Here is a 21,776-nt window from a genome sequence, read left to right on the forward strand (position 1 = left end):
AGCCCATTGGGCAGTGTCACTCTAGACAGATTGTCCTGGGTCATATAAGAGAGCAGCCTGGAGAGATAGTTCAGTGGTTAAGAGCACTGGCTGATCTTCCAAAGGACCTGGGTTCAATTCCCAGTACCCACATGGTAGCTGTCTGTAACTCCAGTTCCTCACAAAACACCAATACGTATAAAATAAAAATAAATAAATTTTAAAAAAGAAAGCCAAGTGTGAGCCAGGGAGAGCAAGACTGCACTCCTCTTCTGTGGTGTGGTCTCTGCCTCACTTCCTCCCTCTGGGTTCTTGCTTGAGCTCCTCCCCTGACTTCCATTAATGATGGATTTGAACTTATTTGATTACTAGTTATTTAGATATGTTTTTGTTTGTGTTTTACATAGCAACTTTTGTATTTCCTCTTCAGCTCTTATTTTTTCTTTATTTGGTTCTTATTTTATTTATATCTTATTTTTGTTCTTTATAGTCGAAGTATTGGATATCAAAAATCTGTGTAAGGGACGTGACTCAGTAATTAAGCACCTGTCACATAAGTGTAAGGCCCTGAGTTGAGGTGTCCCGAAGCAGACACAGTGTTGTGCGTCTGACATCCTTGCACTACTGTGGCAAGAGAGGAGGCAGGAGCAGGAGAATCCCTGGAGCTCATGGGCCAGCTGTCCTGCTGATCTCAGCAGTGAACAAGACACCCTGTCTCAGACATACTGAACACGCACACACAAACCCTCCAAAACAAGACAAGATCTATTTAGCAGTGGAAAATTGTAAACATTTGTACAGATTTTCCCCCTTCTTGGGTGTTGTTTAGATTATATACGGTGCATGTCTGTCTGTAGATATGTGCACACGAAGGCAATTGTCCACAGAGGTCAAAAGTGTTGTGAGCCACCCTTGGATGCTGGGAACCAAACCCTTGTACTGCAAGTAGTACATATTCTTAACTGTTGAGCCATATCTCTAGCCCTCTTTTTTTATTTTTAGCTTTTCAAAGAAGGAATGTTTAGGTAACTCAAGCTGGACTTGCAGTCTTTCCACCTCGGCATTCCGCTTGTGGACTTACAGGCCCCTGCCCCATTCCTTTGCTGTTTAGGTTTTACTCTAACTGAAATAATCTTCTTTGAATCACTAAGTGGAGATGGTTAAGTGTTCCCATCCTGTTTACTAAAAAAAAAATTCTTACTTTTCAACTAATTTAAAGCACTACTTTTTATATATTCTGTATAGAATTTCTATATACTTGTGTCTGTGTTCATCTATTTGCCCTTTGCCGTTCATGGATATGCTCTGTCATGTACAAATATGTTCAAGTTCATTTGTTGTCTCTTCAGAAACCTTCCTATTGAGCAGTTCTACTATCTGACACAGAACAAGAAAAGTGATGTCTATGGAAACGATTCTTTGTAAGTCCTGGGCAGGGGCTGTTTTATGTATTTTAAGTAAAATAGAATTATGTGAGAAATTTAGAAGCGTTTTCAGAGAAAAAAAATGCTTTCTGCCATATTAAAGATCACCAGCACCAGAAATCAGCACTTAACAGATGGAAACAAGCTAAAGACTACTGGACTGGAGAGTGGGGCAGTTACTGTGGACCACACCTCTGCCTTCTCCTCAGTCTAGTAAGGGTATGTTAGATGTTTTTAAAGATTCACTGAAAATGACAAGGGTCCTCAAAAAATTGGAATATTATACGGAGAGGGGTGATTATAAGTACTTACTCTTGATAAAATCGCTGTCTCTTTATGGATAAGGGTATATTTGTTAACTCACCTTCATGTAAGGTAATGTCTTCTATCATATTAAATTGTTTTAAAATTGTTTCTTATGTATACTTAAAAATCAGGCCTTTATTTTCAAATAAAAATAACATAACATGACCTTTCAAAACCTAGCTCCGTGTACAATGAACATACAGCAAATTACAGAAACACTGAAGTAACACTGAACCCTTAAGGTTAGTTACAAGAAGCTAATTCAGTATAGAACTGAGCCACAAGAGGGAGCCAAAATTTGTGTTTGCCCGTTGGAGTTTCATTAATTCAACTCAAACATGCAAAATTAATGGATTGATATCAAGAAAATAGTGTCTCTGAACATCTGGTAATTTTATTTGTATCTTTTTAAATTTTTAATTTTAAAAAATATTTTGTCTATTTTTTCATTTTAAATCAAGCCTGTTTTAGTCATGAAGTATAGCAAATTTTGTCACATGAGACATTTTGGATGCCAACTTATGTTTTATTCATATGTAGTAGCCAGTCCAGCAACACTAATCTTTTGGAGTCACATCTTCATCACTTCCTGCACCCCCATATTTCTGCCTCAGCAACATATCTGGGAGACAGGCCCACAGAATCCAAATAAAGATTTTTAAAAAGTTATGGTTCATGTGAATTGTGTATTTATAAAACACTACAGAATAATGCAGCTATATAGCTTGCTGCTTTCTTATTAACATATCCAGCATGGAAGATATCAAAAACACTCAGCAGTATGTTCAAATTTTCTGGCTTACTTTATGGTGAAATGATAACATTCTGATTATTTTCCACACCTGAAGTCTTTGAGTCTTATGAGCATAGGCTGAAATAATTGCTGATGTCAAATGTCAGTGGATAACTCTCCCTCTGCAGGAAGCTTGTTTCCAGGACTACGGTATTACCTCTTGGCCTGCGGGTTCAGAGTAGTTAGTAGGTACACCACATCAAAGTGAACTGATTCAGAAAATCCACGCCTCTGGCAAGTTGGCTGGTTTTGTTCTCTACCATCTGATGATTGCACAATATTTACTGTCATGAGATATCAGCAGCTGTGGGCAAAGGGACAAAGCACACCCAGTATTTATACACTCCCCAGCCAGGCCTCTCAGGTCGCTTTAGGACACATAATAGCATCACATGGGGTGTCAGGCTCTCAGGACTCTCTGGCTACTGCCTGATTATGACAGAGGAGGTAGGAACAGGAGTCTCAGCCCCTGAACCTTCTCTGCAAATAAAAAATGCGGAAGGTTTGGTGACCAGGACTAAGTTAGAATCAATTTTAAAAATCAATCAATAGACAACTTGGATATAAAAATACTATGTCTGTGTCTTACCATTGTGCAAGGCAATAAAAATTTGCCTACATGTCAATGTGGATTAAAGACAGAATATATCTTACTATTCTTATGTTTCTAATAGGAATCCAAGCCTTTAAAAGCCCCAACTTAAATTAGGACTTTTGTCCTGCATTTATTCTAGGTTACCCAAACCACCCAATTCAGCAGTAGGGTAAGTATATACATTTATTTCCCTCTCCATTATAATAAAAATGATGCTTATGACTTAGGTGTGTATGAGCACAGAAAGCTCCACACACATAGCTGCTGGAGAACAGTCTGGTGCAGTCCATGGCACTGATATTTCTATTTCACTTGTATTCAGTCAGTCCTCTTAAATGCAGTTTTAGTACAGCAGAGTTTTAGGATTATAGACATATTAGAATTTAGAACAGAGATTTCTTCATATACTCCTACTCTCCCTCCCGTGAGCCTCTTACATTCAAGCAGTGTGCTTTTCATAGCAAAAGAACCAAGAACAATGTGCCGTAACAAGTCTACACTTCAGATCTGATCATTTTTTGCATGCTGTCCTTTTTCTGTTCCAGGATTGCACCTAGAACACAATATTGCATTTAGTGGCATGTTTCTTCAGGTGCCTCTCAGCTGGGACAGCACCTTAGACTTCACTTGTTTCATATTCTTAACAGTTCTAAGGGTTATAGAATATTTGTAGAATGGCTGCAAATGGAATTTGACTGTGGGTTTTTTGTTTGTTTTTGTTCTGTTTTGTTTTGTTTTGTTTATGGTAAGACTGGAGTGGTATGTTTTGGGGAGGAAGGCCACACAGATAAAGTGCTGTGTATACACCATCCTGCTCCACTCGAGGACGACCACTCGGTTGTTGCTGATGTGACTCCACCACTGGTCGGGAGTGTTTACAGCTTCCCCACTGCGGTTACTCTTTGTCCTTCCTTCCACATTGTGCTTTTAAGAAGAAAGTTGAGGTGTGCAGAAGACGTCTGGAATTCTGCACTACCTTTTAAGAGCAAAGCACTTTCACAAATTAATTTAGGGCTGGGATGGAGCTCAGATGGTAGAGCATTTGCCTAGTATGTCCAAGGCTGTGGGTTTGATTCCCAGTACATGCCTATAAGCCCAGAGCTCTGAAGACAGAGACAGGAAGATCATAAGTTTAAGGTCAGCCTCAGCTACAGAATGAGTTTGAGGCCAGGCTGAGCTATGTTAGTCTCTGTATAAAATTTGGTGGTTTTTTTTTCTGGTATTCTGCATGGGAGTTTTACATACTCTTTTGAATGATGGTTTTGGTGGTTTTTCTTTAATCACTTATTTCACCCTTGTGGATGTTTGTTTTGGTTTAGGAACTCATGAAGTAATCCAGGGTCACTTACTTTGGTGTTTTGAATTGCCATAAGCCACTCTTTGAATCTGTCCTGCACTCTTTAACATTTCCCACAATGTGGTGGGGCTGTGGAGAGGGTTGTTTCTGTTCTTTTCTCTTTTTTTAACCTTTATTAGTCACTTACTTTCTGACACTATAAGATATTTCTGAGTCATCTTATTTATTTCCTGTCTGCTCCAAGAATCAGCCAGAACTTCAAGAAACATGAGTTCCTTTTACTAGGAACTGGCATAAAAGCCAGATCTGAGCAGTAGGTACTCTTGGGCCACCGACGTTCTCTCACACCAGCTGAGAATGTTAAGCTAACATCTTAGAATTGTGTTTCAGTTAAAGCAAAGAGCTACTCAAAGAGCTGTCAGAATCCGGGTTAAGGTTGGGAGTGGGTATTAAAAAACAACCTGTGAAGAATTCCTGTTTGGGGTTTATTTCTTGGGTTCATCTTTCTTGAGTGTGAGCTTCAAAGTGGCAGGCGAGAAGTAGAGTATTATGATGTGGAGGGTCCGCTCCTTCTAGGAGCTGTGAGGGAATCTGCTCTCTAGCCCGGGTCTGCTGGCAGTCATTAGCACAAAGATCTGTCCTTGCAGTTCTGTCTTCACGTGGCATTCTCGGTGTAGGCCTCCCTGTGTACAAGTTTAACTCTCTTTTAAGCACACAGCCTTCAAATTAGGGACCCACCCCACATTAGTATGACCCCTCTTGTCTAATTACAGGTACAACTATTTCCAAATTAGTTTACAATAGAAGGCCTTTGGGGTTAGGATTTCAACCCACAAATTTTGGGAGGAAACACAGTTCAACCTCTAACACCAGTCTTGTTTTCTTGAATTCTAACTGTAAATACCATTCTGTACTCTGTGGCTCTAACACAGCTTCTACACTCTCCCTTAGTCCGTGCCAGTTCTCCAGCAATAGCAAAATTAGATCCCTCTACTTTCTTAACCTTTTCCTTCAGTGTGTGTGTGTGTGTGTGTGTGTGTGTGTGTGTGTGTGTGTGTTTTGCTGACTGCTCAAAGAACAAACGGCCTGGGTTGGAAGTCCAGCCTAATGTGTTGCCTTACTGGAGTAGATGGTCAAAGTGATTCCATAAAATCAAATATTTGGATCTTCTTAAAACATGATGTGGAAGTTAAAAGCACAAAAAATTCTTCCTATACTTCCTCCAAACTGTAAAATTAATACATTCTCTGCTTTATATTAGCCATTTAGGAAAACTACTCACTAATAATTAATTAGGTATGATTATTTTTAAATTAGTTTTGATTTATCTATCAAAATTAAGAAAATTCATTGTTTATAGTAAATTCTACAGAATGCTAGCTGTGTAAGTATAGGAATGGTCTGGGCCATCTCCACAGTGGACAGAACAGCATCTGCCACAGCAAAAGACCCCAGTAAATATTTGATGGATTTTTATTAACTTCTTTCTCTTTTCTTATTTACTCAATAAATCTTAGAGAAATCTGCTCACCATATCCAATTGAACATCCCTACCATACACACACAAGCCGTGGTGCCATGTTTCCGACCTTCACCTCACCTAAGGACCTCTACACTGGCATTAAAGCCCGCACGCAGCAGCCCTTCCCTCCTACAGTGCCAACCAAGGCCTATGACACAACTGTTTTGAAGACAAGAGGTAAGATGTGACGTGAAATCAAAACTGTATGACTTCTTATCATTGGCAGGAACTCTGTAGTACAATCAAAGAAGGCAAGGAGAGCAGAGGGTCTTAGTAACCTTGCCCCACTGTTCAGAAAGATGCCCCAGCAGTCAGCCAAGAGCGCACTATACACTGGTTAAATCAGACTGCAGACACTCGTGGCTGCACTGCAAGCACAGCCTCTGTAGTAGAAACAGAATATCTCTTCCTGGACTCATTTTTTACTCACCCACAGGTTTGGGTTGCTCTGATCTCTTCAGAATAACTACTCTTGCTTCGATTTTCAGGTAACCCTTACAGATACGAACTGCTTGATTTTCCTATGGATTCAAAGAAAAAAGCATTGACTTGGCCAGGTCAGGGTGTATATTATGATGTAAGTATCCTTCAAAATTAATACCTTTTAACCTAATACACTTATAAAATATTCAAGATGGAGGCTGGGGAGATGGCTCAGTGGGTAAAGAATTTGCTATGCAAGCGTGAGAACCTGGTTCAGATCTTCAGTGCCTACACAAAAAGCTGGGATGCAAGTCGACCCTGGCCAGCCAGCCTTGCTGAATCAGTGATCTCCAAATTTAGTGAGACCCTGTCATATGATTCTAACATGGATAATGATAGAGGAAGCTGCCCAGTGTTAATCTGGCCTCCACAGGAATGTACGCATGCGCTTCTTCACATATACATGCCAGTCATCACACACGTACATACACACTGCATATGTCAAACACACTAAAGTACACATGGTGGACTGTTGTAGGATGTTTTATTCTTTTGGCTTTTGAGGAACTCACCTCCCAGCTCTCAAATAGATCACACAGAGGCTTATTATTACTTATGAATGCCCAGCCTTAGTTTGGTGTTTTTCTTGCCAGTTTTTCTTAAGTTATCCCAACTGCCTTTTTCCTCTGGGCTTTATATTTCTCTATTTCTATATATCTTTCTTTACCTCTTCCTCCATGGTTTGCTGTGTAGCTGGGTGACTGGCCCCTGATGTCCTCCTCTTCTTCCTCTTCTTGTTCTCTTGCTCCTCTTTCTCTCTTTATATGCTCTGCCTGCTAGCCAGTCTATTCTTTCTTCTGCTTCACTATTGGCCATTCATCTCTTTATTAGGACCATCAAGTGTGTTACACAGGCAAAGAATCACAGCTTCACAGTTAATCAAATGGAGCATAAACAAAAGCAACATGCCTGAAAATAATATTCCCCAGCAATGGGCTGTTTATATTTAGAGGAAAAGTCTGCAGTTTAACTTCCACATCTTCTATTTTATCAGCTGATTTCATATACTTGTGACAGTTATGGGCATTTCCAGAGTTATAAGACAAAGACGGTATGTAGTGTGAAGGAAACACATACAAGTGTCTTTGTCTTTTTTTTTTTTTTTTTTTTGGTTTTTTTCAGAGGGTTTCTCTGAGGTAGCTTGGAGACTGTCCTGGAACTAGCTCTTATAGACCAGGCTGGCTTCAAACTCACAGAGATCTGCCTGCCTCTGCCTCCCGAGTTCATGAGCCATTTTTATTCCAGTCATTATTAATACACTTGTATCAAAGTCTAAAAGAAAGCATGATATGTTAAATTGCTGTGTACAAGCCACTTCAAAATACACTATATTTTAACTTTTTTTTTTGGAGACAGAGTTTCTCTGTGTACAGCCCTGCCTGTCCTGGAACTAGCTCTGTAGACCAGGTTCTGCCTCCCGAGTGCTGGGATTAAAAGCATTCACTTCTATATCATTTAATCCTTAAAGTAATTTTCTGAGATTACTATCACCAAGCCCATTTCATAGAAGGGCACACTGAGACTCAAGTTTATGACTATGTAATGGTTAGAGTCCAGGTTTGTGAGGCTTGTCTCCACTTTCACCTCTGTACCAGAGCTCCACATAGAAAAGAGGGAAATTATCAGTCGTGAGAGAACATATCTAGACATTTGAAAATAATAATAGCTACCACGTATTGATCGAGTGGTTTCTAAAAGGCAATGTCAGGTCCTTCCAGATAGTAGCTCCTTGAACCCAAGAATTTGTGAGTTAGGTAAGCAATTAATAATGAAGATTGGAAACATCTGAGTTTTACCTGGAAAATCATTGTGGCAGGCCACATGTGGTCACAATAGTGACAGACAACTGTCAACAAAGTAAACAATTCCTGTTGTGTAGTTTTTGTTTTGTTTTGTTTTTCAAAACAGGGTTTCTCAGTAGCTTTCGAGCCTGTCCTGGAACTAGCTCTTGTAGACCAGGCTGACTTTGAACTCACAGAGATCCATCTGCCTCTGCCTCCCGAGCGCTGGAATTAAAGGCATGTGCCACCACCACCTGGCCCTGTTGTGTTTTAAAGTATGTCTAAAAGAACCCTTTACACAATCATTTTAACTGGATCTCTGACTTTTTTCTATCTTTTAAAATTATTTCTTAAAAAATAAACTAATATATTTAAAAATCTTGCAAGTAAATAAAAATATTAAGGGTCTCTGTTTCAGGTAATATCTATTACCTAAGTAACAGAAATATGAGAAGTTATTCTTGCAACTGCCCCATTATTTCATGCTCTCATAGCCCAAGTCTCTACATGTGCTTCCTTCCTATCACTCCTCTGTGGGTTCCTCTTTGCCCAAGTGGCAATAAAGCCCAGCAGTGTAGTGAGTCAGGAAGGTCTTCTGGAGGCAACTTTACTTCTTCCCCCTGAGTAGACTCAAACCATGGAATGCCCTTTTCCACGGCCTGCCTTGTTTTCTTTCTCTCTCTCTCTCTCTCTCTCTCTCTCTCTCTCTCTCTCTCTCTTTCTTTCTATTTTTCTTTCTTTCTTTCTTCTTAAGATTTACTTTATGTATGAGAGTGCTCTTTCTGTATGTGCCAGAGAGCATCTGAGCCCACTATAGATGACTGTGAACCATCATGGGAATTGAACTCAGGATCTCTGGAAAAGCAGCTCTTAACTGCTGAGCCATCTGTCCAGCCCCCCTTCCAGGCTCTTTCTGCCTGTCTAAAATTTGTTCATTTTCCAGGTCTCAGCTAACAGTCATAGCTGGGATCCAAGTCAGGAGACTGCTGTTCTAGCTATTAGTTGTCCTTTGATGGCATCTGCTGTCTCAGTGATACAGGAGGCATCTGTATCTGTATTGTTCTTTTTGAGCTCTGATTAAATATCTGTATGATTTCAATAAAGCTGGCCTACAAACATGGAAAGTTTGGGGAATAATATAAAAACTGGAAATACTAGATAAGAGATTATTGTTGGTCCAGCAGGACTTATTTTCTTCTCTGCTAACACCTCCCGTACTCTATAGTCAGTAACTTCCCACAATTGATTTTATAGCTCAACAACTAAATGACTCTTCTTTAAGAAGAGAGTATTTTGTATTTATATCTTCTATGATGTTTTCCAGGGGGATTGTTTGTTTGTTACAAAATCTGTTACAGAATCTCCCATAGCCCAGACTGACATTGTTCTTGGTAAGGAGCCAAGAATGACCTCAAACTCATGATCCTCCTGCTAGGATTACAGGTATGTGCCACCACAGTGGTTTTATGCAGTGCTGGGAATGGAACCCAGGGCACTGTTCACACTAGACAATCACACTAGCAACTGAACTACATCACTCACACACAGTCTTTATACATATATTTTCCACTGCCTTTATTCTTGTTCATGTCTCTAATGCTTAATCTCACTTTGTGATCTAACTAGTCTTAATTTTCAACTTTTTGGTCATTCTTCAGGCTCATTCCTAACTTTAATCAAGTTTTGCATTGACAAAAATAAAACTGATACTGACTTAGATCGGGGGTTACTGAAAGAGACCCCCCCCCGCACAGCAGGGGCTTCCTCCCAGACCCCAGATTAGGCGCAAACCACACCCAAACACTGTTTTCACAGAGATCCTTTATTAAGCGGGAAAGAAAAGTTAAAGTGGCTGCTTTCTGACTCCGGCAGAAAATTAGCAGCAAATGAGCTTGCAGGTGTGGTTTTTAAAAGGAGAAGAAGGGGGGGAGGTCTGTGTTGGAATGGGCTAGGATGTGGTGGTAAAGGAGTTAGGGAACAGGGGACAAGAGAAAGGGGAAGGGGTACTTGTCCTGAAGGGACAAAGAGCTGTCTCTGGATAGAAGAGACAGACGTGGCACATAGGAAAATGGGAGCTTATAAAGGTAAAAGGGGGAACCCTATGTTCGGATGAGTTGTTTAATTTTAATTGGGCATGTTTGTTAATTAGGAGACCCAAAGGGGAATTCTGATTTCTGGACTTCAGTACTTCAATAGCTGGACCTTGGTAGTCAGCCTTAGGAGGAAGGAGTGGCCAAATAAGGGACTAGATCTTAATGGCTTGCTTTAAGAATGTAATCTATCAGTTTTTTAGCAAGGCACAGGGAAACAGACAGAAGGACACGGCCTGCTAGAGCTGTGCCTGCCACACTCAAGCTGGCCAGAGTCCCTTTAAGTACACCCAGGCCCTTTTTATTTTACTTTTGGTTTTATGTGTATGAGTGTTTACTTGCATGCATGTGTGCCATGTGCATGCCTGGTGCCTACAGAGGTCAGAAAAGTGCATTGTATACCCTGGAACTGGAGTACAGATGGCTTTGAGCCACTATCTGGTCCTCTGCAAGAGCAGCCTGTGATTTTAACCTCTGAGCCACCTGTCCAGTCCTTGTCTTTTACTTTTTGTGAACTCAGAGTAATCCCCTGAACCAATCCCCTCCCATTTCCCTTCTCTCACCACCTGACTAGGATAGATCAAAGGCAACATTTTTCTCCCCTGCATTTTGTTTGTAGTAACAAAGTTTATACAGTACGGCCCCTTCCTATCACTGGAGCAGTGGCTCTCACTCTCTGCTGCACATCTGAAACACTTAGTCATTCTCTGGGGTTGGATCCATAGCAGGAAGGCCGTTCAAGGACTCAAACTGTAGAATAATAATTGTCTTTCTCTGCACCACATGCATGGAAATGATGGTGATAATCAGATAAGCCTTTTCTACCATGTTACCTACCACAAGGAGGAAACTCCAGAAACCATCAAGAAAGTGTGATTAACATTGGTAACCATCTAAAGCAGCCAGTTTTTGACTCTAAAACCTACCAGTTCTATGACCTGGGTAACGAGTACATTTAGTTCTTCAGTGCCTCAGTGTCCTAATAAATGAAGACAGAACAATGATAAAATGTACTTGAAAGGTCTGTCCCAAGAAGGAGATGCAAATGAAAGCCCCCAGCACCATATCAGTGCATAGTGAGATCATAATCAATGTAGCTGTAGCTACTTTGGGCAATATTCCCGAGACTGTATGCTTTGCTTACCTGGAAACATTTTTTAAATGGTGACATTGGAAAGAAGGCTTAATCTTGTAAATGATCAAGGACTTAACTTCTTAATGTTTAAATTACTATAGTGTGTGTGTGTGTGTGTGTATGTGTGTGTGCGCGGGCACACGCGTGCATGCATGTGTGTTGGGTATAAATGCATGTGGAGGTCAGAGAACAACCTCTAGGTGTCAGTTCTCTCCTTCTTCCAGGGATTCTAAGATGAGACTCAGGTTGTTAGGCGTCATGGCAAGCACTGTTGCCCACTGAGCCGTCTCACTGGCCCCTAGGACTCAGTTTTTTTTTTTTTAATTTTATTTATTTATTTATTTATTTAAAATTTCCATCTCCTCCCATTTCCCTCCCCCTCCCTCTCCAGTCCTAAGAGCAGTCAGGGTTCCCTGCCCTGTGGGAAGACCAAGGTCCTCCCCCTCCATCCAGGTCTAGGAAGGTGAGCATCCAAACAGACTAGGCTCCCACAAAGCCAGTTCATACAGTAGAATCAAAACCCAGTGCCATTGTAGGACTCAATTTTTAACAGAAGGTTTGAATGCCATCTTGTCCTCGTTCTCCGTGATACACACGTGAAACTTACTCTGTCAGGATCAAAGAGCTCCAGGTACCTCATTCCCACCCAGACCCCATTAGATCTGACTCCATTCTCCACCGAATCATTCCTGAGTACTTGTTGCTCAAACCAGGTTGTCTCTTGCTACTTCTCTCCTCTTTCTGAGATCTCTCTAGCTATTTCCAGCCACTACACATTCCTTTTTTTTAACAATTGGTAAACATAAACAAGTTTTAATATTTGATTATTCGGAGCTGTTTCATGTCACTATTTGCTGAGGTGCCTAAATTTCTTTGCCCTTTTGTTTCTCAAGAGCAGAGTGAATTTAACATTAGGTTTGTGATATAAAATGCCTTTAGGATGAAATGTAATTTGTAATCATCTTTTGAGTAAAATGAGATATGATCCCAGAAGGAGGTTCCATACACTTCCCTAACTTTAAACTTAATTTAAACCATTTTCAAAGCCTCTCCAAGGCTATTTAACTTAATGTCCGTTACAAAACATCTTTCCTTAAATCTAAGTATCTAGACAAAGCCTTGGCTTCTCTTTGAAAGAGAGTTCGCTTACTTCACCATATGAAGATTCTGTCTTGCTCTTTCTAACTGAAACTGCTCACCTACTCCAGTAGCCTCATTCCTGGGGCAGCTGTCACTCCACTATAGACCTCGAATCTACACTCATGCTTAAAGGGCCATAAAAACAATTGGCAAGCACACAAGCAATTTAAGTAAATTTAAGTGACATTTAAATAAATGTCACTTGAACAACTGGATGCCTACGAGTATTCCTCTCCATGTTGCCTTGCACCCGCCTCCCACCTGCTTAGTCTGAGTGACACCAGGGTACTGAGAAGTGAAACAAGCTGGAGTACCCGTCATCCTCACTGGACCAGCAGTGCCCTTCCACACCCTGCAAACACTCTTCCCTTCAAGCCTTTCTTCTAATGTCCTGACTAGATGCCAGAAAAGTCTGCCACTTTATTTATTCCCATTTGTGTCTTTTTTCATTCCATATTTAAATAATCAAAGTTCACAATCATAAGTTATTAGTGTGATAGTGTAATTAAATGAAATAGGATCCAATAAAAAACTAGTGTCTGAAAATGCTAAAGGCCCTCCAGAGGGTGATCTGATATCTACAATAAGCCTTCTCTTACTCCCTTGCTAAACCTGAGTAAGCCCCATGATTCTACACTAAAGCACAAGCAAATGAAATGATTTAAAATTTCGTTTATTGTATCACCACTATATGATTTACTAATGTTTTAATGAAGATTTACAAAGTTTTAGTGCCTAGTACAGAGCCCTAAGAACTTTGCACATAATTCTAAATTTAATAAGTATCAACTTAATAAGTGTTTATTAAAAATTACTGAGCTATGGTCCTGGGAAGATGGCTAAGTGGGTGAGAGACTTGCTGCACGCACATGAGGACTGAGTTCATATCCCAACGCTCACATAAAAGCCTGTGTGGAGGCCAGCCTGGTCTACAGAGTGAGTTCCAGGACAGCCAGAGGTGTTACACAGAGAAACCCTGTTGGTGGGGGGGTGACCAGATGTGGTATGTGCAAGCCTGTATCTATGCAGAGAATGGGACAGAGACAGGAAGGTTGCTAAGGCTCTAGCTGCTGGCCTAGCTCCAGGCTCATGAGAGACCCATCTCAAGGGTGACAAACAAGTCACATGATCTTTTCTGGTCACATGCACACACAAATTACTAAGTTATATCTATTTTTGTGGGCTCTGCTGAAAACATAACATCACTCTTGTAAACTGAAGTGTCGTCCTAGAATGAAATGGGCCAGAACTGGAGCCCTTCCTGCTTGTGCTTACCTTTGTCAGGTACACGTTCTACACTGGGTGTATTCTTCCCTAGTGAACACCTGTCATGACTGCTATCAGCTCCTCTCTCACCACCCCCTCAGAACAGCATCACCTTAACAGACTCTGACTCAAATGTTTCCTGGTTATTAAACCCCTGCCAAGACCGCACAGATGACACTTTGTCTTGCATTTCTTATTTGATTTCTAGTGTCCTAGACTGTATTTCAGCATAAAGTGCATTAACCTCGCCTCTTAGGACAGTACTTGAATAAGGTCCATGCTTTATCAGATAAGCTAGCTCTGCAAATGATGGAAAAGATAAGGACACACAGAGGGCTTTGTTTCCCAGCATCTGCAACTGCCTGCAACTCCAGTTCCAGATGATCCAACACTCCCTTCTGGCTTCTGTGGGCTCCTACACACAGGTGAATACATAAACTCACAGAAACACACATATATTCTTTATATACACACAAATAAAATTTAATAATTAAATCAAATAGATTTTTTTGTTTTTCAATATAGGGTTTCTCTGTGTGGCTCTGGCTGTCCTGGAACTTGCTCTGTAGACCAGGCTGGCCTTGAACTCAGAGATCCACCTGCCTCTGCCTCTCGCGTGCTGGGATTAAAGGTGTGCACCACCAACACCCGGCTCAAATAGATTTTTTTTAAAGATTTATTTATTTATTTATTATGTATACAGTATTCTGCCTGCATGTATGCTTGATCTCATAGTAGATGGTTGTGAGCCACCATGTGATTGCTAGGAATTGAACTCAGACCTCTGCAAGAGCAGTCAGTGTTCTTTACTGCTGAGCCATCTCTCCAGCCTTCAAGTAGATACTTTTAAAGGGGACTTTCTTTGCCCCTGAGTAAGCAAGCCATAGGTTAATTAATGGTATGTAAACGTAATTATTTAATATTTCTCGAGGCCCATTCACAAGTGCCTTTTAAATGAGTCCTCCACTTACCTAAAATGAGAGTCACTTCAACATTACAAGAATGCTAACAACATTGTCACCCCTAGGCCTAGGAACTTTTCATGATTATTCTTTTCCCTTCCTCTTGCTGTGTTCCTTCCTGTGGGGCTGGGACTTAACAGAATAAGGAGACTGTATCCATCTGCAACACGTGTTCTTGTTTCCCACCACACACTAGTCTAGGGACTCTCCTTTGTTCCCGTCTTAAAGGTTGATACATCCCCAGCCTGTATACAGCTCTGGGCTAAAGGGTACCCCGAGAGGACTACTGGATGGAATGGGGCAAGTATAAGAGAGCATTACAGGACCTGAGGCTCTGTGCAGCATCTGGGTCTTCCTGAGCCACCATGTCTTAGTGCAAAACTTGTAACAGACTAACAAGTCTGAATTTGGAACTGGTTTTCTGGGTGGTTAAAATTGCATGTCAGAGTAAGTAGTAGTTTGTTGCTTTTAGCGGAACTGTTTCGACAAATGGCAGGTCTCCACCTGTACTTTAAACCCCAGGCCCTGCAAACATTAAAAGTAGGCTTGGCTTGCAGGCATCAAGTGGTATAATGTTCATAATGTTCCATACTGCACACCTCCTCCCTAGCTCTGCTTCAACGTGTTTGTGTCTCCATATCTCTGCCTAGTTGCTGTGGCATGACATATGACCCCAGTCTCTTCTCCTTCCTCCACACCCTGCTCCTGGCCTCACTTCTCCATTCAACTAGAGCCTCCAGTGAAGTAGTTTTGTCTTAACCTTTTAAAAACAGCTGTCTGTGGTCATTTGCATTTACCCCTTCTTTCTTGTACCAGCCAATGTGCCCTGGAACATGTTTACTTTTGATGATCCTTCATTCCTACCACAAATGTGTGTATCCAGGCACTGACTAAACGGTTAGAGCCACACTAAAACGCATCTAGCCATGTTTACATGCACACCTATTAGAAAACAGAAAATAAACCTTCAGTTATATGTAAAGAATGGCCATCCTATTGGAATTCGAGTGACCTAAGCCTTTGTCAGAAAGATGTAGCTAACATCATGCAGTTTCCTGTCAGGGACAGAAGACAAAGAAGCAATCACTTTTAGTCAAGTCAGCCAGCTGCACACAGAACCCTCTGTATGTCTAATGAGGCCATACCAGAAGTAGAATATTCAGGGACAAACTGCAACCTAAGTTCTCAGAGACTTTTAGAAGAGATATTAGCATCTTCTTAAAAAAAAAAATGTGGTTATAATTACAGAACCATGCCTGGCTTGAATATGATAATGAATACAGAAAGTGACCTTAACTGTTTGCCTGTTGGGACAGTGAACCAGCCCTTATTCAGTTAGATACAATTAATAACAGCAATCTTTATCTTCATATTCTAGTTTCCTAAATGTGTTGAGAAAAACAAGCCAGTATTCTACCCCAAGCCTCCTAAAACCTTTGCTCCTAACACATCTTTGAATCCATGGGATGCTGTGGACGCTGCAAAGGAAGCCAATATACAAAGAAATCTTGAGAGATCCCACTGGATCACTTCATATGCTCATGACTTTACAGGTATGAGTTCACACTAATACAAGTAATGAGAACAGAAAAGGAACACTCAATGAATACTCTCTATCACAAGCTTCCATCTTCTGATGTTCTGTCCTGAGACTCATTATAAAAACTAATCCAAATTAGCGGGAGAGCTCAGTTTCTCTCTTAAGTGCGTAGCAGGGAAGTGGGCCTGGTTTATATTTTATTGGCTCTAATTTATATGATAAAGAGAACGAGTATGTTTTCCTACATAACGGGTAGTTTAATAACTGTTCTTCATTTAATTATTCTTAATAATTAATTAACACTTAATAATTATTCAAAATAATAAGACAATGTTTCTATTAAGGTCTAGGACCCATGAGCTCCCTTGAGCTGGATGATTACCATGAAAAAGAGGTAGCAGAGCTAACTGGACAGATAGGATTTGACCCACAGCCTGTAAGTAATTGCAGTCAACTCTCAGTTATTTGGGGGAGAATATCCAGCCCTTGTCCCCTTGCTTTTCCCACGTTTTGTCTCTTGAATATTGGTGGCCACCCAAACAAAAATAAAATCTAATTGGTTTTGAAAGATAATTCTGAACTTATTGGAACTGATTTGGGTACCCGTGTTTGTATTGGAAAAACAAAACTTCTTCAAAGTCCTTTATTTTAAACATATTTTCTATCATGCTACTCTTGATAAAATAATTTAGAAAAGAATTTGTCTATAATGAGTAAAGCTTAACTAGTAATTTCATGATTCCTAATAAATTTGTTTATCTTACACATCCCATTACTTTTGGGGAAATTAATAACTTCTTCCTAGTAGCCATAATAATTGAGAGTTGGCTGAATTACAATCAAAAGCCAATAAATTTTTGCCTATATCAATTAGAGAATTGATTATAAAAATGTCTTGAAAGAAATTATCAAGCCCTATAATAAAATATATAATCCACTAGATCAATTATATAAAGGATATCATATTCATGTGTTGGTTAATCCTCTATAAATACAAATTTTGAAAACCTAATTTCAAAGTTATAAATTGTAGAAATATATATAAAACTATAAACATATGAAAATAGGGATTTTTTTAGATCACACTGAGCACTTTAATTTTATATTAGCTTAAGCATTTGTGACAGGGATATCAAATCAAACACCTGAACTGGATCCATACACTGCTTTATCAGCCACCACAGGCCTCTCCATTGCTTTGGTTTTACTCTTGCGCTAGGCACTCTCTGTTGGATTAGATATATGCTCTGACACTGAGGTGTGACTCAACTGACTCCAGGAAAGCATGTTTTAGTGGTGATAAAAATCCCTGCGAATCTTTTTTCAGAATGAAATACAAGTACTAGGCCTAGAGATGTTGTTCAGTTGGTAATGACCTGCCTTAGGATGCACAAAATCCTGGTCTGATTTCTCGGCACCTCATGGTGGCACATATCTATAATTCCAGAACTTGAAAAGTGGAGGTGATGGGTTCAGGAGTTGAAGGTCATGCTCAACTTTACACCAAGTTCAAAGCCAACCTGTGACAGATCAAAAGAAAAAAGTACTAAAAGCTATTGCTCATGTAGCAGATACTATTAAAACCCAATATCCTTTTATTTAATGGCAAATACAGTAAACCTATCAGAAGGCTGGGGTCTTTCTTTGACTCATGGTACATTCACTAAAATCTGATGTACTGGATTAGTGATCAGCATGGAAATTCCTCCAGGGCATAATCCAAAGGGATGCCCAGAGCCCCTTTGCTCTAAGTCCATGCTGCTGTTGCTGTTTCAGCACCACTGGCTGTCATGTGGCTCAGGCTGGCTTCAGACTTTCTAGTAGCTAAAGATGACTTTGAACTCCATCCAATCCTGTGTCTATTTTCCTAATGCTTAGGTTACAGACTTGTGTCCCTATGCCAGTTTTATGAGGTACTGTAGATTGAGCCCAAGATTCTAAGCAAGTATTCAACCAACTGAACCACATCCCTAGCCCCTGCCCCCACACACTCATTATTATTACCTTCCTCCTGATATTTACATGCATATACTGCTTTTTGGTGTTTTATTTAGCATATTATTGTAAATTTTTTTTCAATCATAAAGGAATAATTTTCATTTAAGACCTGTATACTCACCAGTTATATTCTATCCCAACACTTCATTATACTCAGTCTTTTGTATAATTATTCCCTTCAACCATCTACAAATATTTTTATCATTTTTGCACATTTTAGAGTGAAGTACAGACCTTAATATACTTTATCCATTAAGATTTCACATTCATACCATTTACCAGAGTTAAAATTTTTTCTGTTTTTCATTCAATGTGAAGTATATATTCAATAAAATTGTACAAATAGTAAATGTACATTTGTTAAAATAAAAGCATGCAGCTTTCATTCAAGCCTCTGCCACAATACAGAATGCATCACCATCCATGCTGGTACAGGCCACCCCTTCCCTCCTCTCCTATCCACACAGCTCCAGTAATAGTATCCTAAATATGCCTTTTATTTTTGTAGTTTCTAAGCCTGATTGAATCCATACTTTTAAAACACCTCAAGGGGCTGGAGAGATGGCTCACAGGTTAAGAGCACTGACAGCTCTTTCCGGAATCCTGAGTTCAATTCCCAGTACCCACATGGTGGCTCACAGCCATCTGTAATGAGTTCTAGTGCCCTCTTCTGCCATGCAGGGATATATGCAGGCAGAATACTGTATACACAATAAATAAATAAATCTTTAAACACAGATGGGGTAGTGGGTACAGCTCAGTGGCAAAGTATGTGATTGGCATGTGCAAAGCACTGTGCTCAACCCCTAAAACCAGTAAAAAGACATTGACTGAACACCTCAGACAGTGCTTCTCAAAGCATTTAGCATGCCGCCAGCCTTAGCAGCACCTGAGGCATTGTTAAAATGCGTGTTCTTGAGTAGGGAGGATAGCTCAGAGTACACAGGTTTGTTCTCTCTTACACACCCTCCCAGAACAAGCAGATCCCAGAACCCCACAGTAGACCTTACAAGTCCTAGTCTTAGAACTAAAGCTTAGGAACTCCTTTCTGCCAGCTCTAAAGTTGATTCTGATTTACCCTGGTCTTAAGAACTCTGCCTTGCCTACATGGTTTAAACAACTGCACAGGATAAGCCGGGCAGTGGGGTGCACACCTTTAATCCCAGCACTTGAAGAGGCAGGTGGATCTCTGTGAGTTCAATGCCATCCTGACTACAAGAGCTAGTTCCAGGATCCAAAGCTACAGAGAAACCCTGTCTAAAAAAAAAAAAAAAAAAAAAAAGATAAAAAATCTTATCTTGCACAGGATAGTTAATACAGTCCTGCTCTCTAAGTTTTAGTCTAGTGAGTCCTTTGTATCTCTGAAATTTTGAAAGCCAAAAATTCCCACACCGGAAAGCTTGTCTATAGCCAAATAAAACAGATTTTCCATTTACCAAAAACCACTAAAAGAATGATGTACTTACTTGGGCCCAGAATTCAATGTATTCAAATAAATACCAAGGAATTTTAGTGTGTATGCTTCCACCAGTCTACTTCCTGATCGTAAAAATGGGTAACTTTTAGCTATATCATTATAATGCTACATTTATTAATCAGTTGATTTTTTTTTCTCCTCTTTATCCCACTGGTATAGCAAGAAAAATTCCATCCTGCCTTAAAGCCTCCCAGGCCTTTGGAAGGTCGAATTGCCCGACTTATTCAAAACCAGCGACCTCTGGAGGCTACGGTGCAGCAAGGACCACCTTCCTGTCCAGATTGTACCCCTAGGGTTTTGTGTGCTTTTCATACATTTATACCCAGTACTGCGGAAGTGATGGCAATGAATGATAACCTCCTCCCTGGAATTACTCATAAAAACCAGGATATTGAAGAGAAGATTAAGAAAGAACAAGGCTTGATGTCTACCTATACACCTCCAACTCGTTGTCCAAGAAAAGAGATGAGTAGTCTTTTTGACCTGACATCACTTCCAAAGATCACAGACACTAAAAAGACAGATGATTTGTACTGGAGACAGTTGGAAGTGAAACCCCTACCTGTATCCTACTCTCAGTCAAACCATTACATTAACTATGAACCACTTAAACCTGCTTTCCGTGATCCATATACTACTTGTCAGAACCCTGTTCGTCTCAGTAAGTCTAATATTCTATATAACAAAACAGATATGGATGATTTCACTTTTGACAACTTTTTAAGTAAGCCAGAGATTTTGGGCATGGACATGGAAAGCAGTGAAGAACCAAGACCTATTTTGGGATGGATTCCTAGAGCTGGAGTACCCAACCCTCAGACCAACCTACTTGATCTTAGGAACTCATTTTCAAAGTCCATGGCACAGAAGCATTTGCATGACTCCATCCAAGAAGAACAAAAAGATCTCAGGGATAAAATAAACTGCGGAATGAGACATCAGTTCTATGGCCACAATGCCCATTATTTCTATAACTGAGATATTCCCTCTTCCTTCAAAACCAAGCCTCTTGCAAGAAAATAAAATATGTCACAGAATGCCCTGCATTTGGCTGGATTCTGTTTCTGTACTGAGCTATATTGACTTTAATGAGCCTTGTGTTTTAAGAAGTTAAGTTAGGATCTGGTCAGAGGGACCAAAATAATGTCCTGACTTCTCAAAACATTTAACAGTTTGTCAACAAAATATCAGAGCCAGAAAAAAAATTAGTCTTTAGTCTCATCTTCAAATTGTACTCTGAAGAAGTTTCCCAAAATCAGGAAAATCAGTGTGTAGACAAAATTTACATCATCATTTTGCGAGAAATGAAAAGTTGAAAAAAATTCAAATATTGAAGATTGACAGACAACTATAGAATATATCGTGCCTTAATAAAATTGATATGTCAACAATCTCTGTAAATGTTTTCACAAAATAATGGGTAAAAAAGGTAAAATTCATCTCTGTGAATTCAAGGCCAGCCTGGTCTACATAACGAGTTGTAGGAGAGCAGTGCTATGGAGAGACCAGGAGAGAGAGAGAGAGAGAGAGAGAGAGAGAGAGGTTGGGATAGAAATTAAATCCCCAGTTAACTGAAGGTAGAGTGGCTCTCCAAACTATAGAACTTCAACAAAAAGTATGTCAAGTCGGTGGGAAGATGAATCTTGAATATTCTGTATGCACACATTACAAGTTACATGTATAAGTTGGTGGAAAGATGAATCTTGAATGTTCTGCATGCACACATTACAGGTTACATGTGTAACTCAGTAGAAAACATGAATCTTGAATGTTCTGCATGCACACATCACAGGTTACATGTGTTTCCTTCGCCTTAATCTTTTGAGAGAAAACATATTTGATACAGAAAAAACAATTTTGTTAGAATCTAGACAACTTATTAGATTTCCAGTTTTGGCAAGGAAAGTGTGGCTTGCTGCCAGTTATTCCAGGGTCCAACTTCTTCATCTTTGAAGTGTTTGCCTACTGTGTAGGTAACTCCCATATGT

General features: G+C 40.0%; 1 protein-coding gene across 4 annotated transcripts in view; it reads left to right on the forward strand.

Annotated features, from left to right (window-relative positions):
* Spmip4 (sperm microtubule inner protein 4) overlaps nt 1-21,179 on the forward strand; it is a 32,420-nt gene extending 11,241 nt beyond the window's left edge. For 2 of the 4 annotated variants that reach the window (XM_085691079.2, XM_048440332.3), the window contains exons 4-10: nt 1,329-1,400; nt 3,237-3,266; nt 5,912-6,093; nt 6,405-6,493; nt 16,152-16,326; nt 16,658-16,749; nt 19,948-21,179. In XM_085691079.2, the coding sequence (XP_085547205.1) occupies nt 1,329-1,400; nt 3,237-3,266; nt 5,912-6,093; nt 6,405-6,493; nt 16,152-16,326; nt 16,658-16,749; nt 19,948-20,766 (1,459 nt within the window). In that variant the 3' untranslated portion in view covers nt 20,767-21,179. The remainder of the gene's footprint in view (nt 1-1,328; nt 1,401-3,236; nt 3,267-5,911; nt 6,094-6,404; nt 6,494-16,151; nt 16,327-16,657; nt 16,750-19,947) is intronic. The other 2 variants (XM_048440333.3, XM_048440334.3) reach the window with 2 other exon arrangements.
* Nucleotides 21,180-21,776: the final 597 nt, after the last annotated feature.

Source organism: Myodes glareolus, chromosome 6, assembly GCF_982192425.1.
Source record: "Myodes glareolus chromosome 6, mMyoGla1.1, whole genome shotgun sequence".
NCBI classification, from domain to species: Eukaryota; Metazoa; Chordata; class Mammalia; order Rodentia; family Cricetidae; genus Myodes; species Myodes glareolus.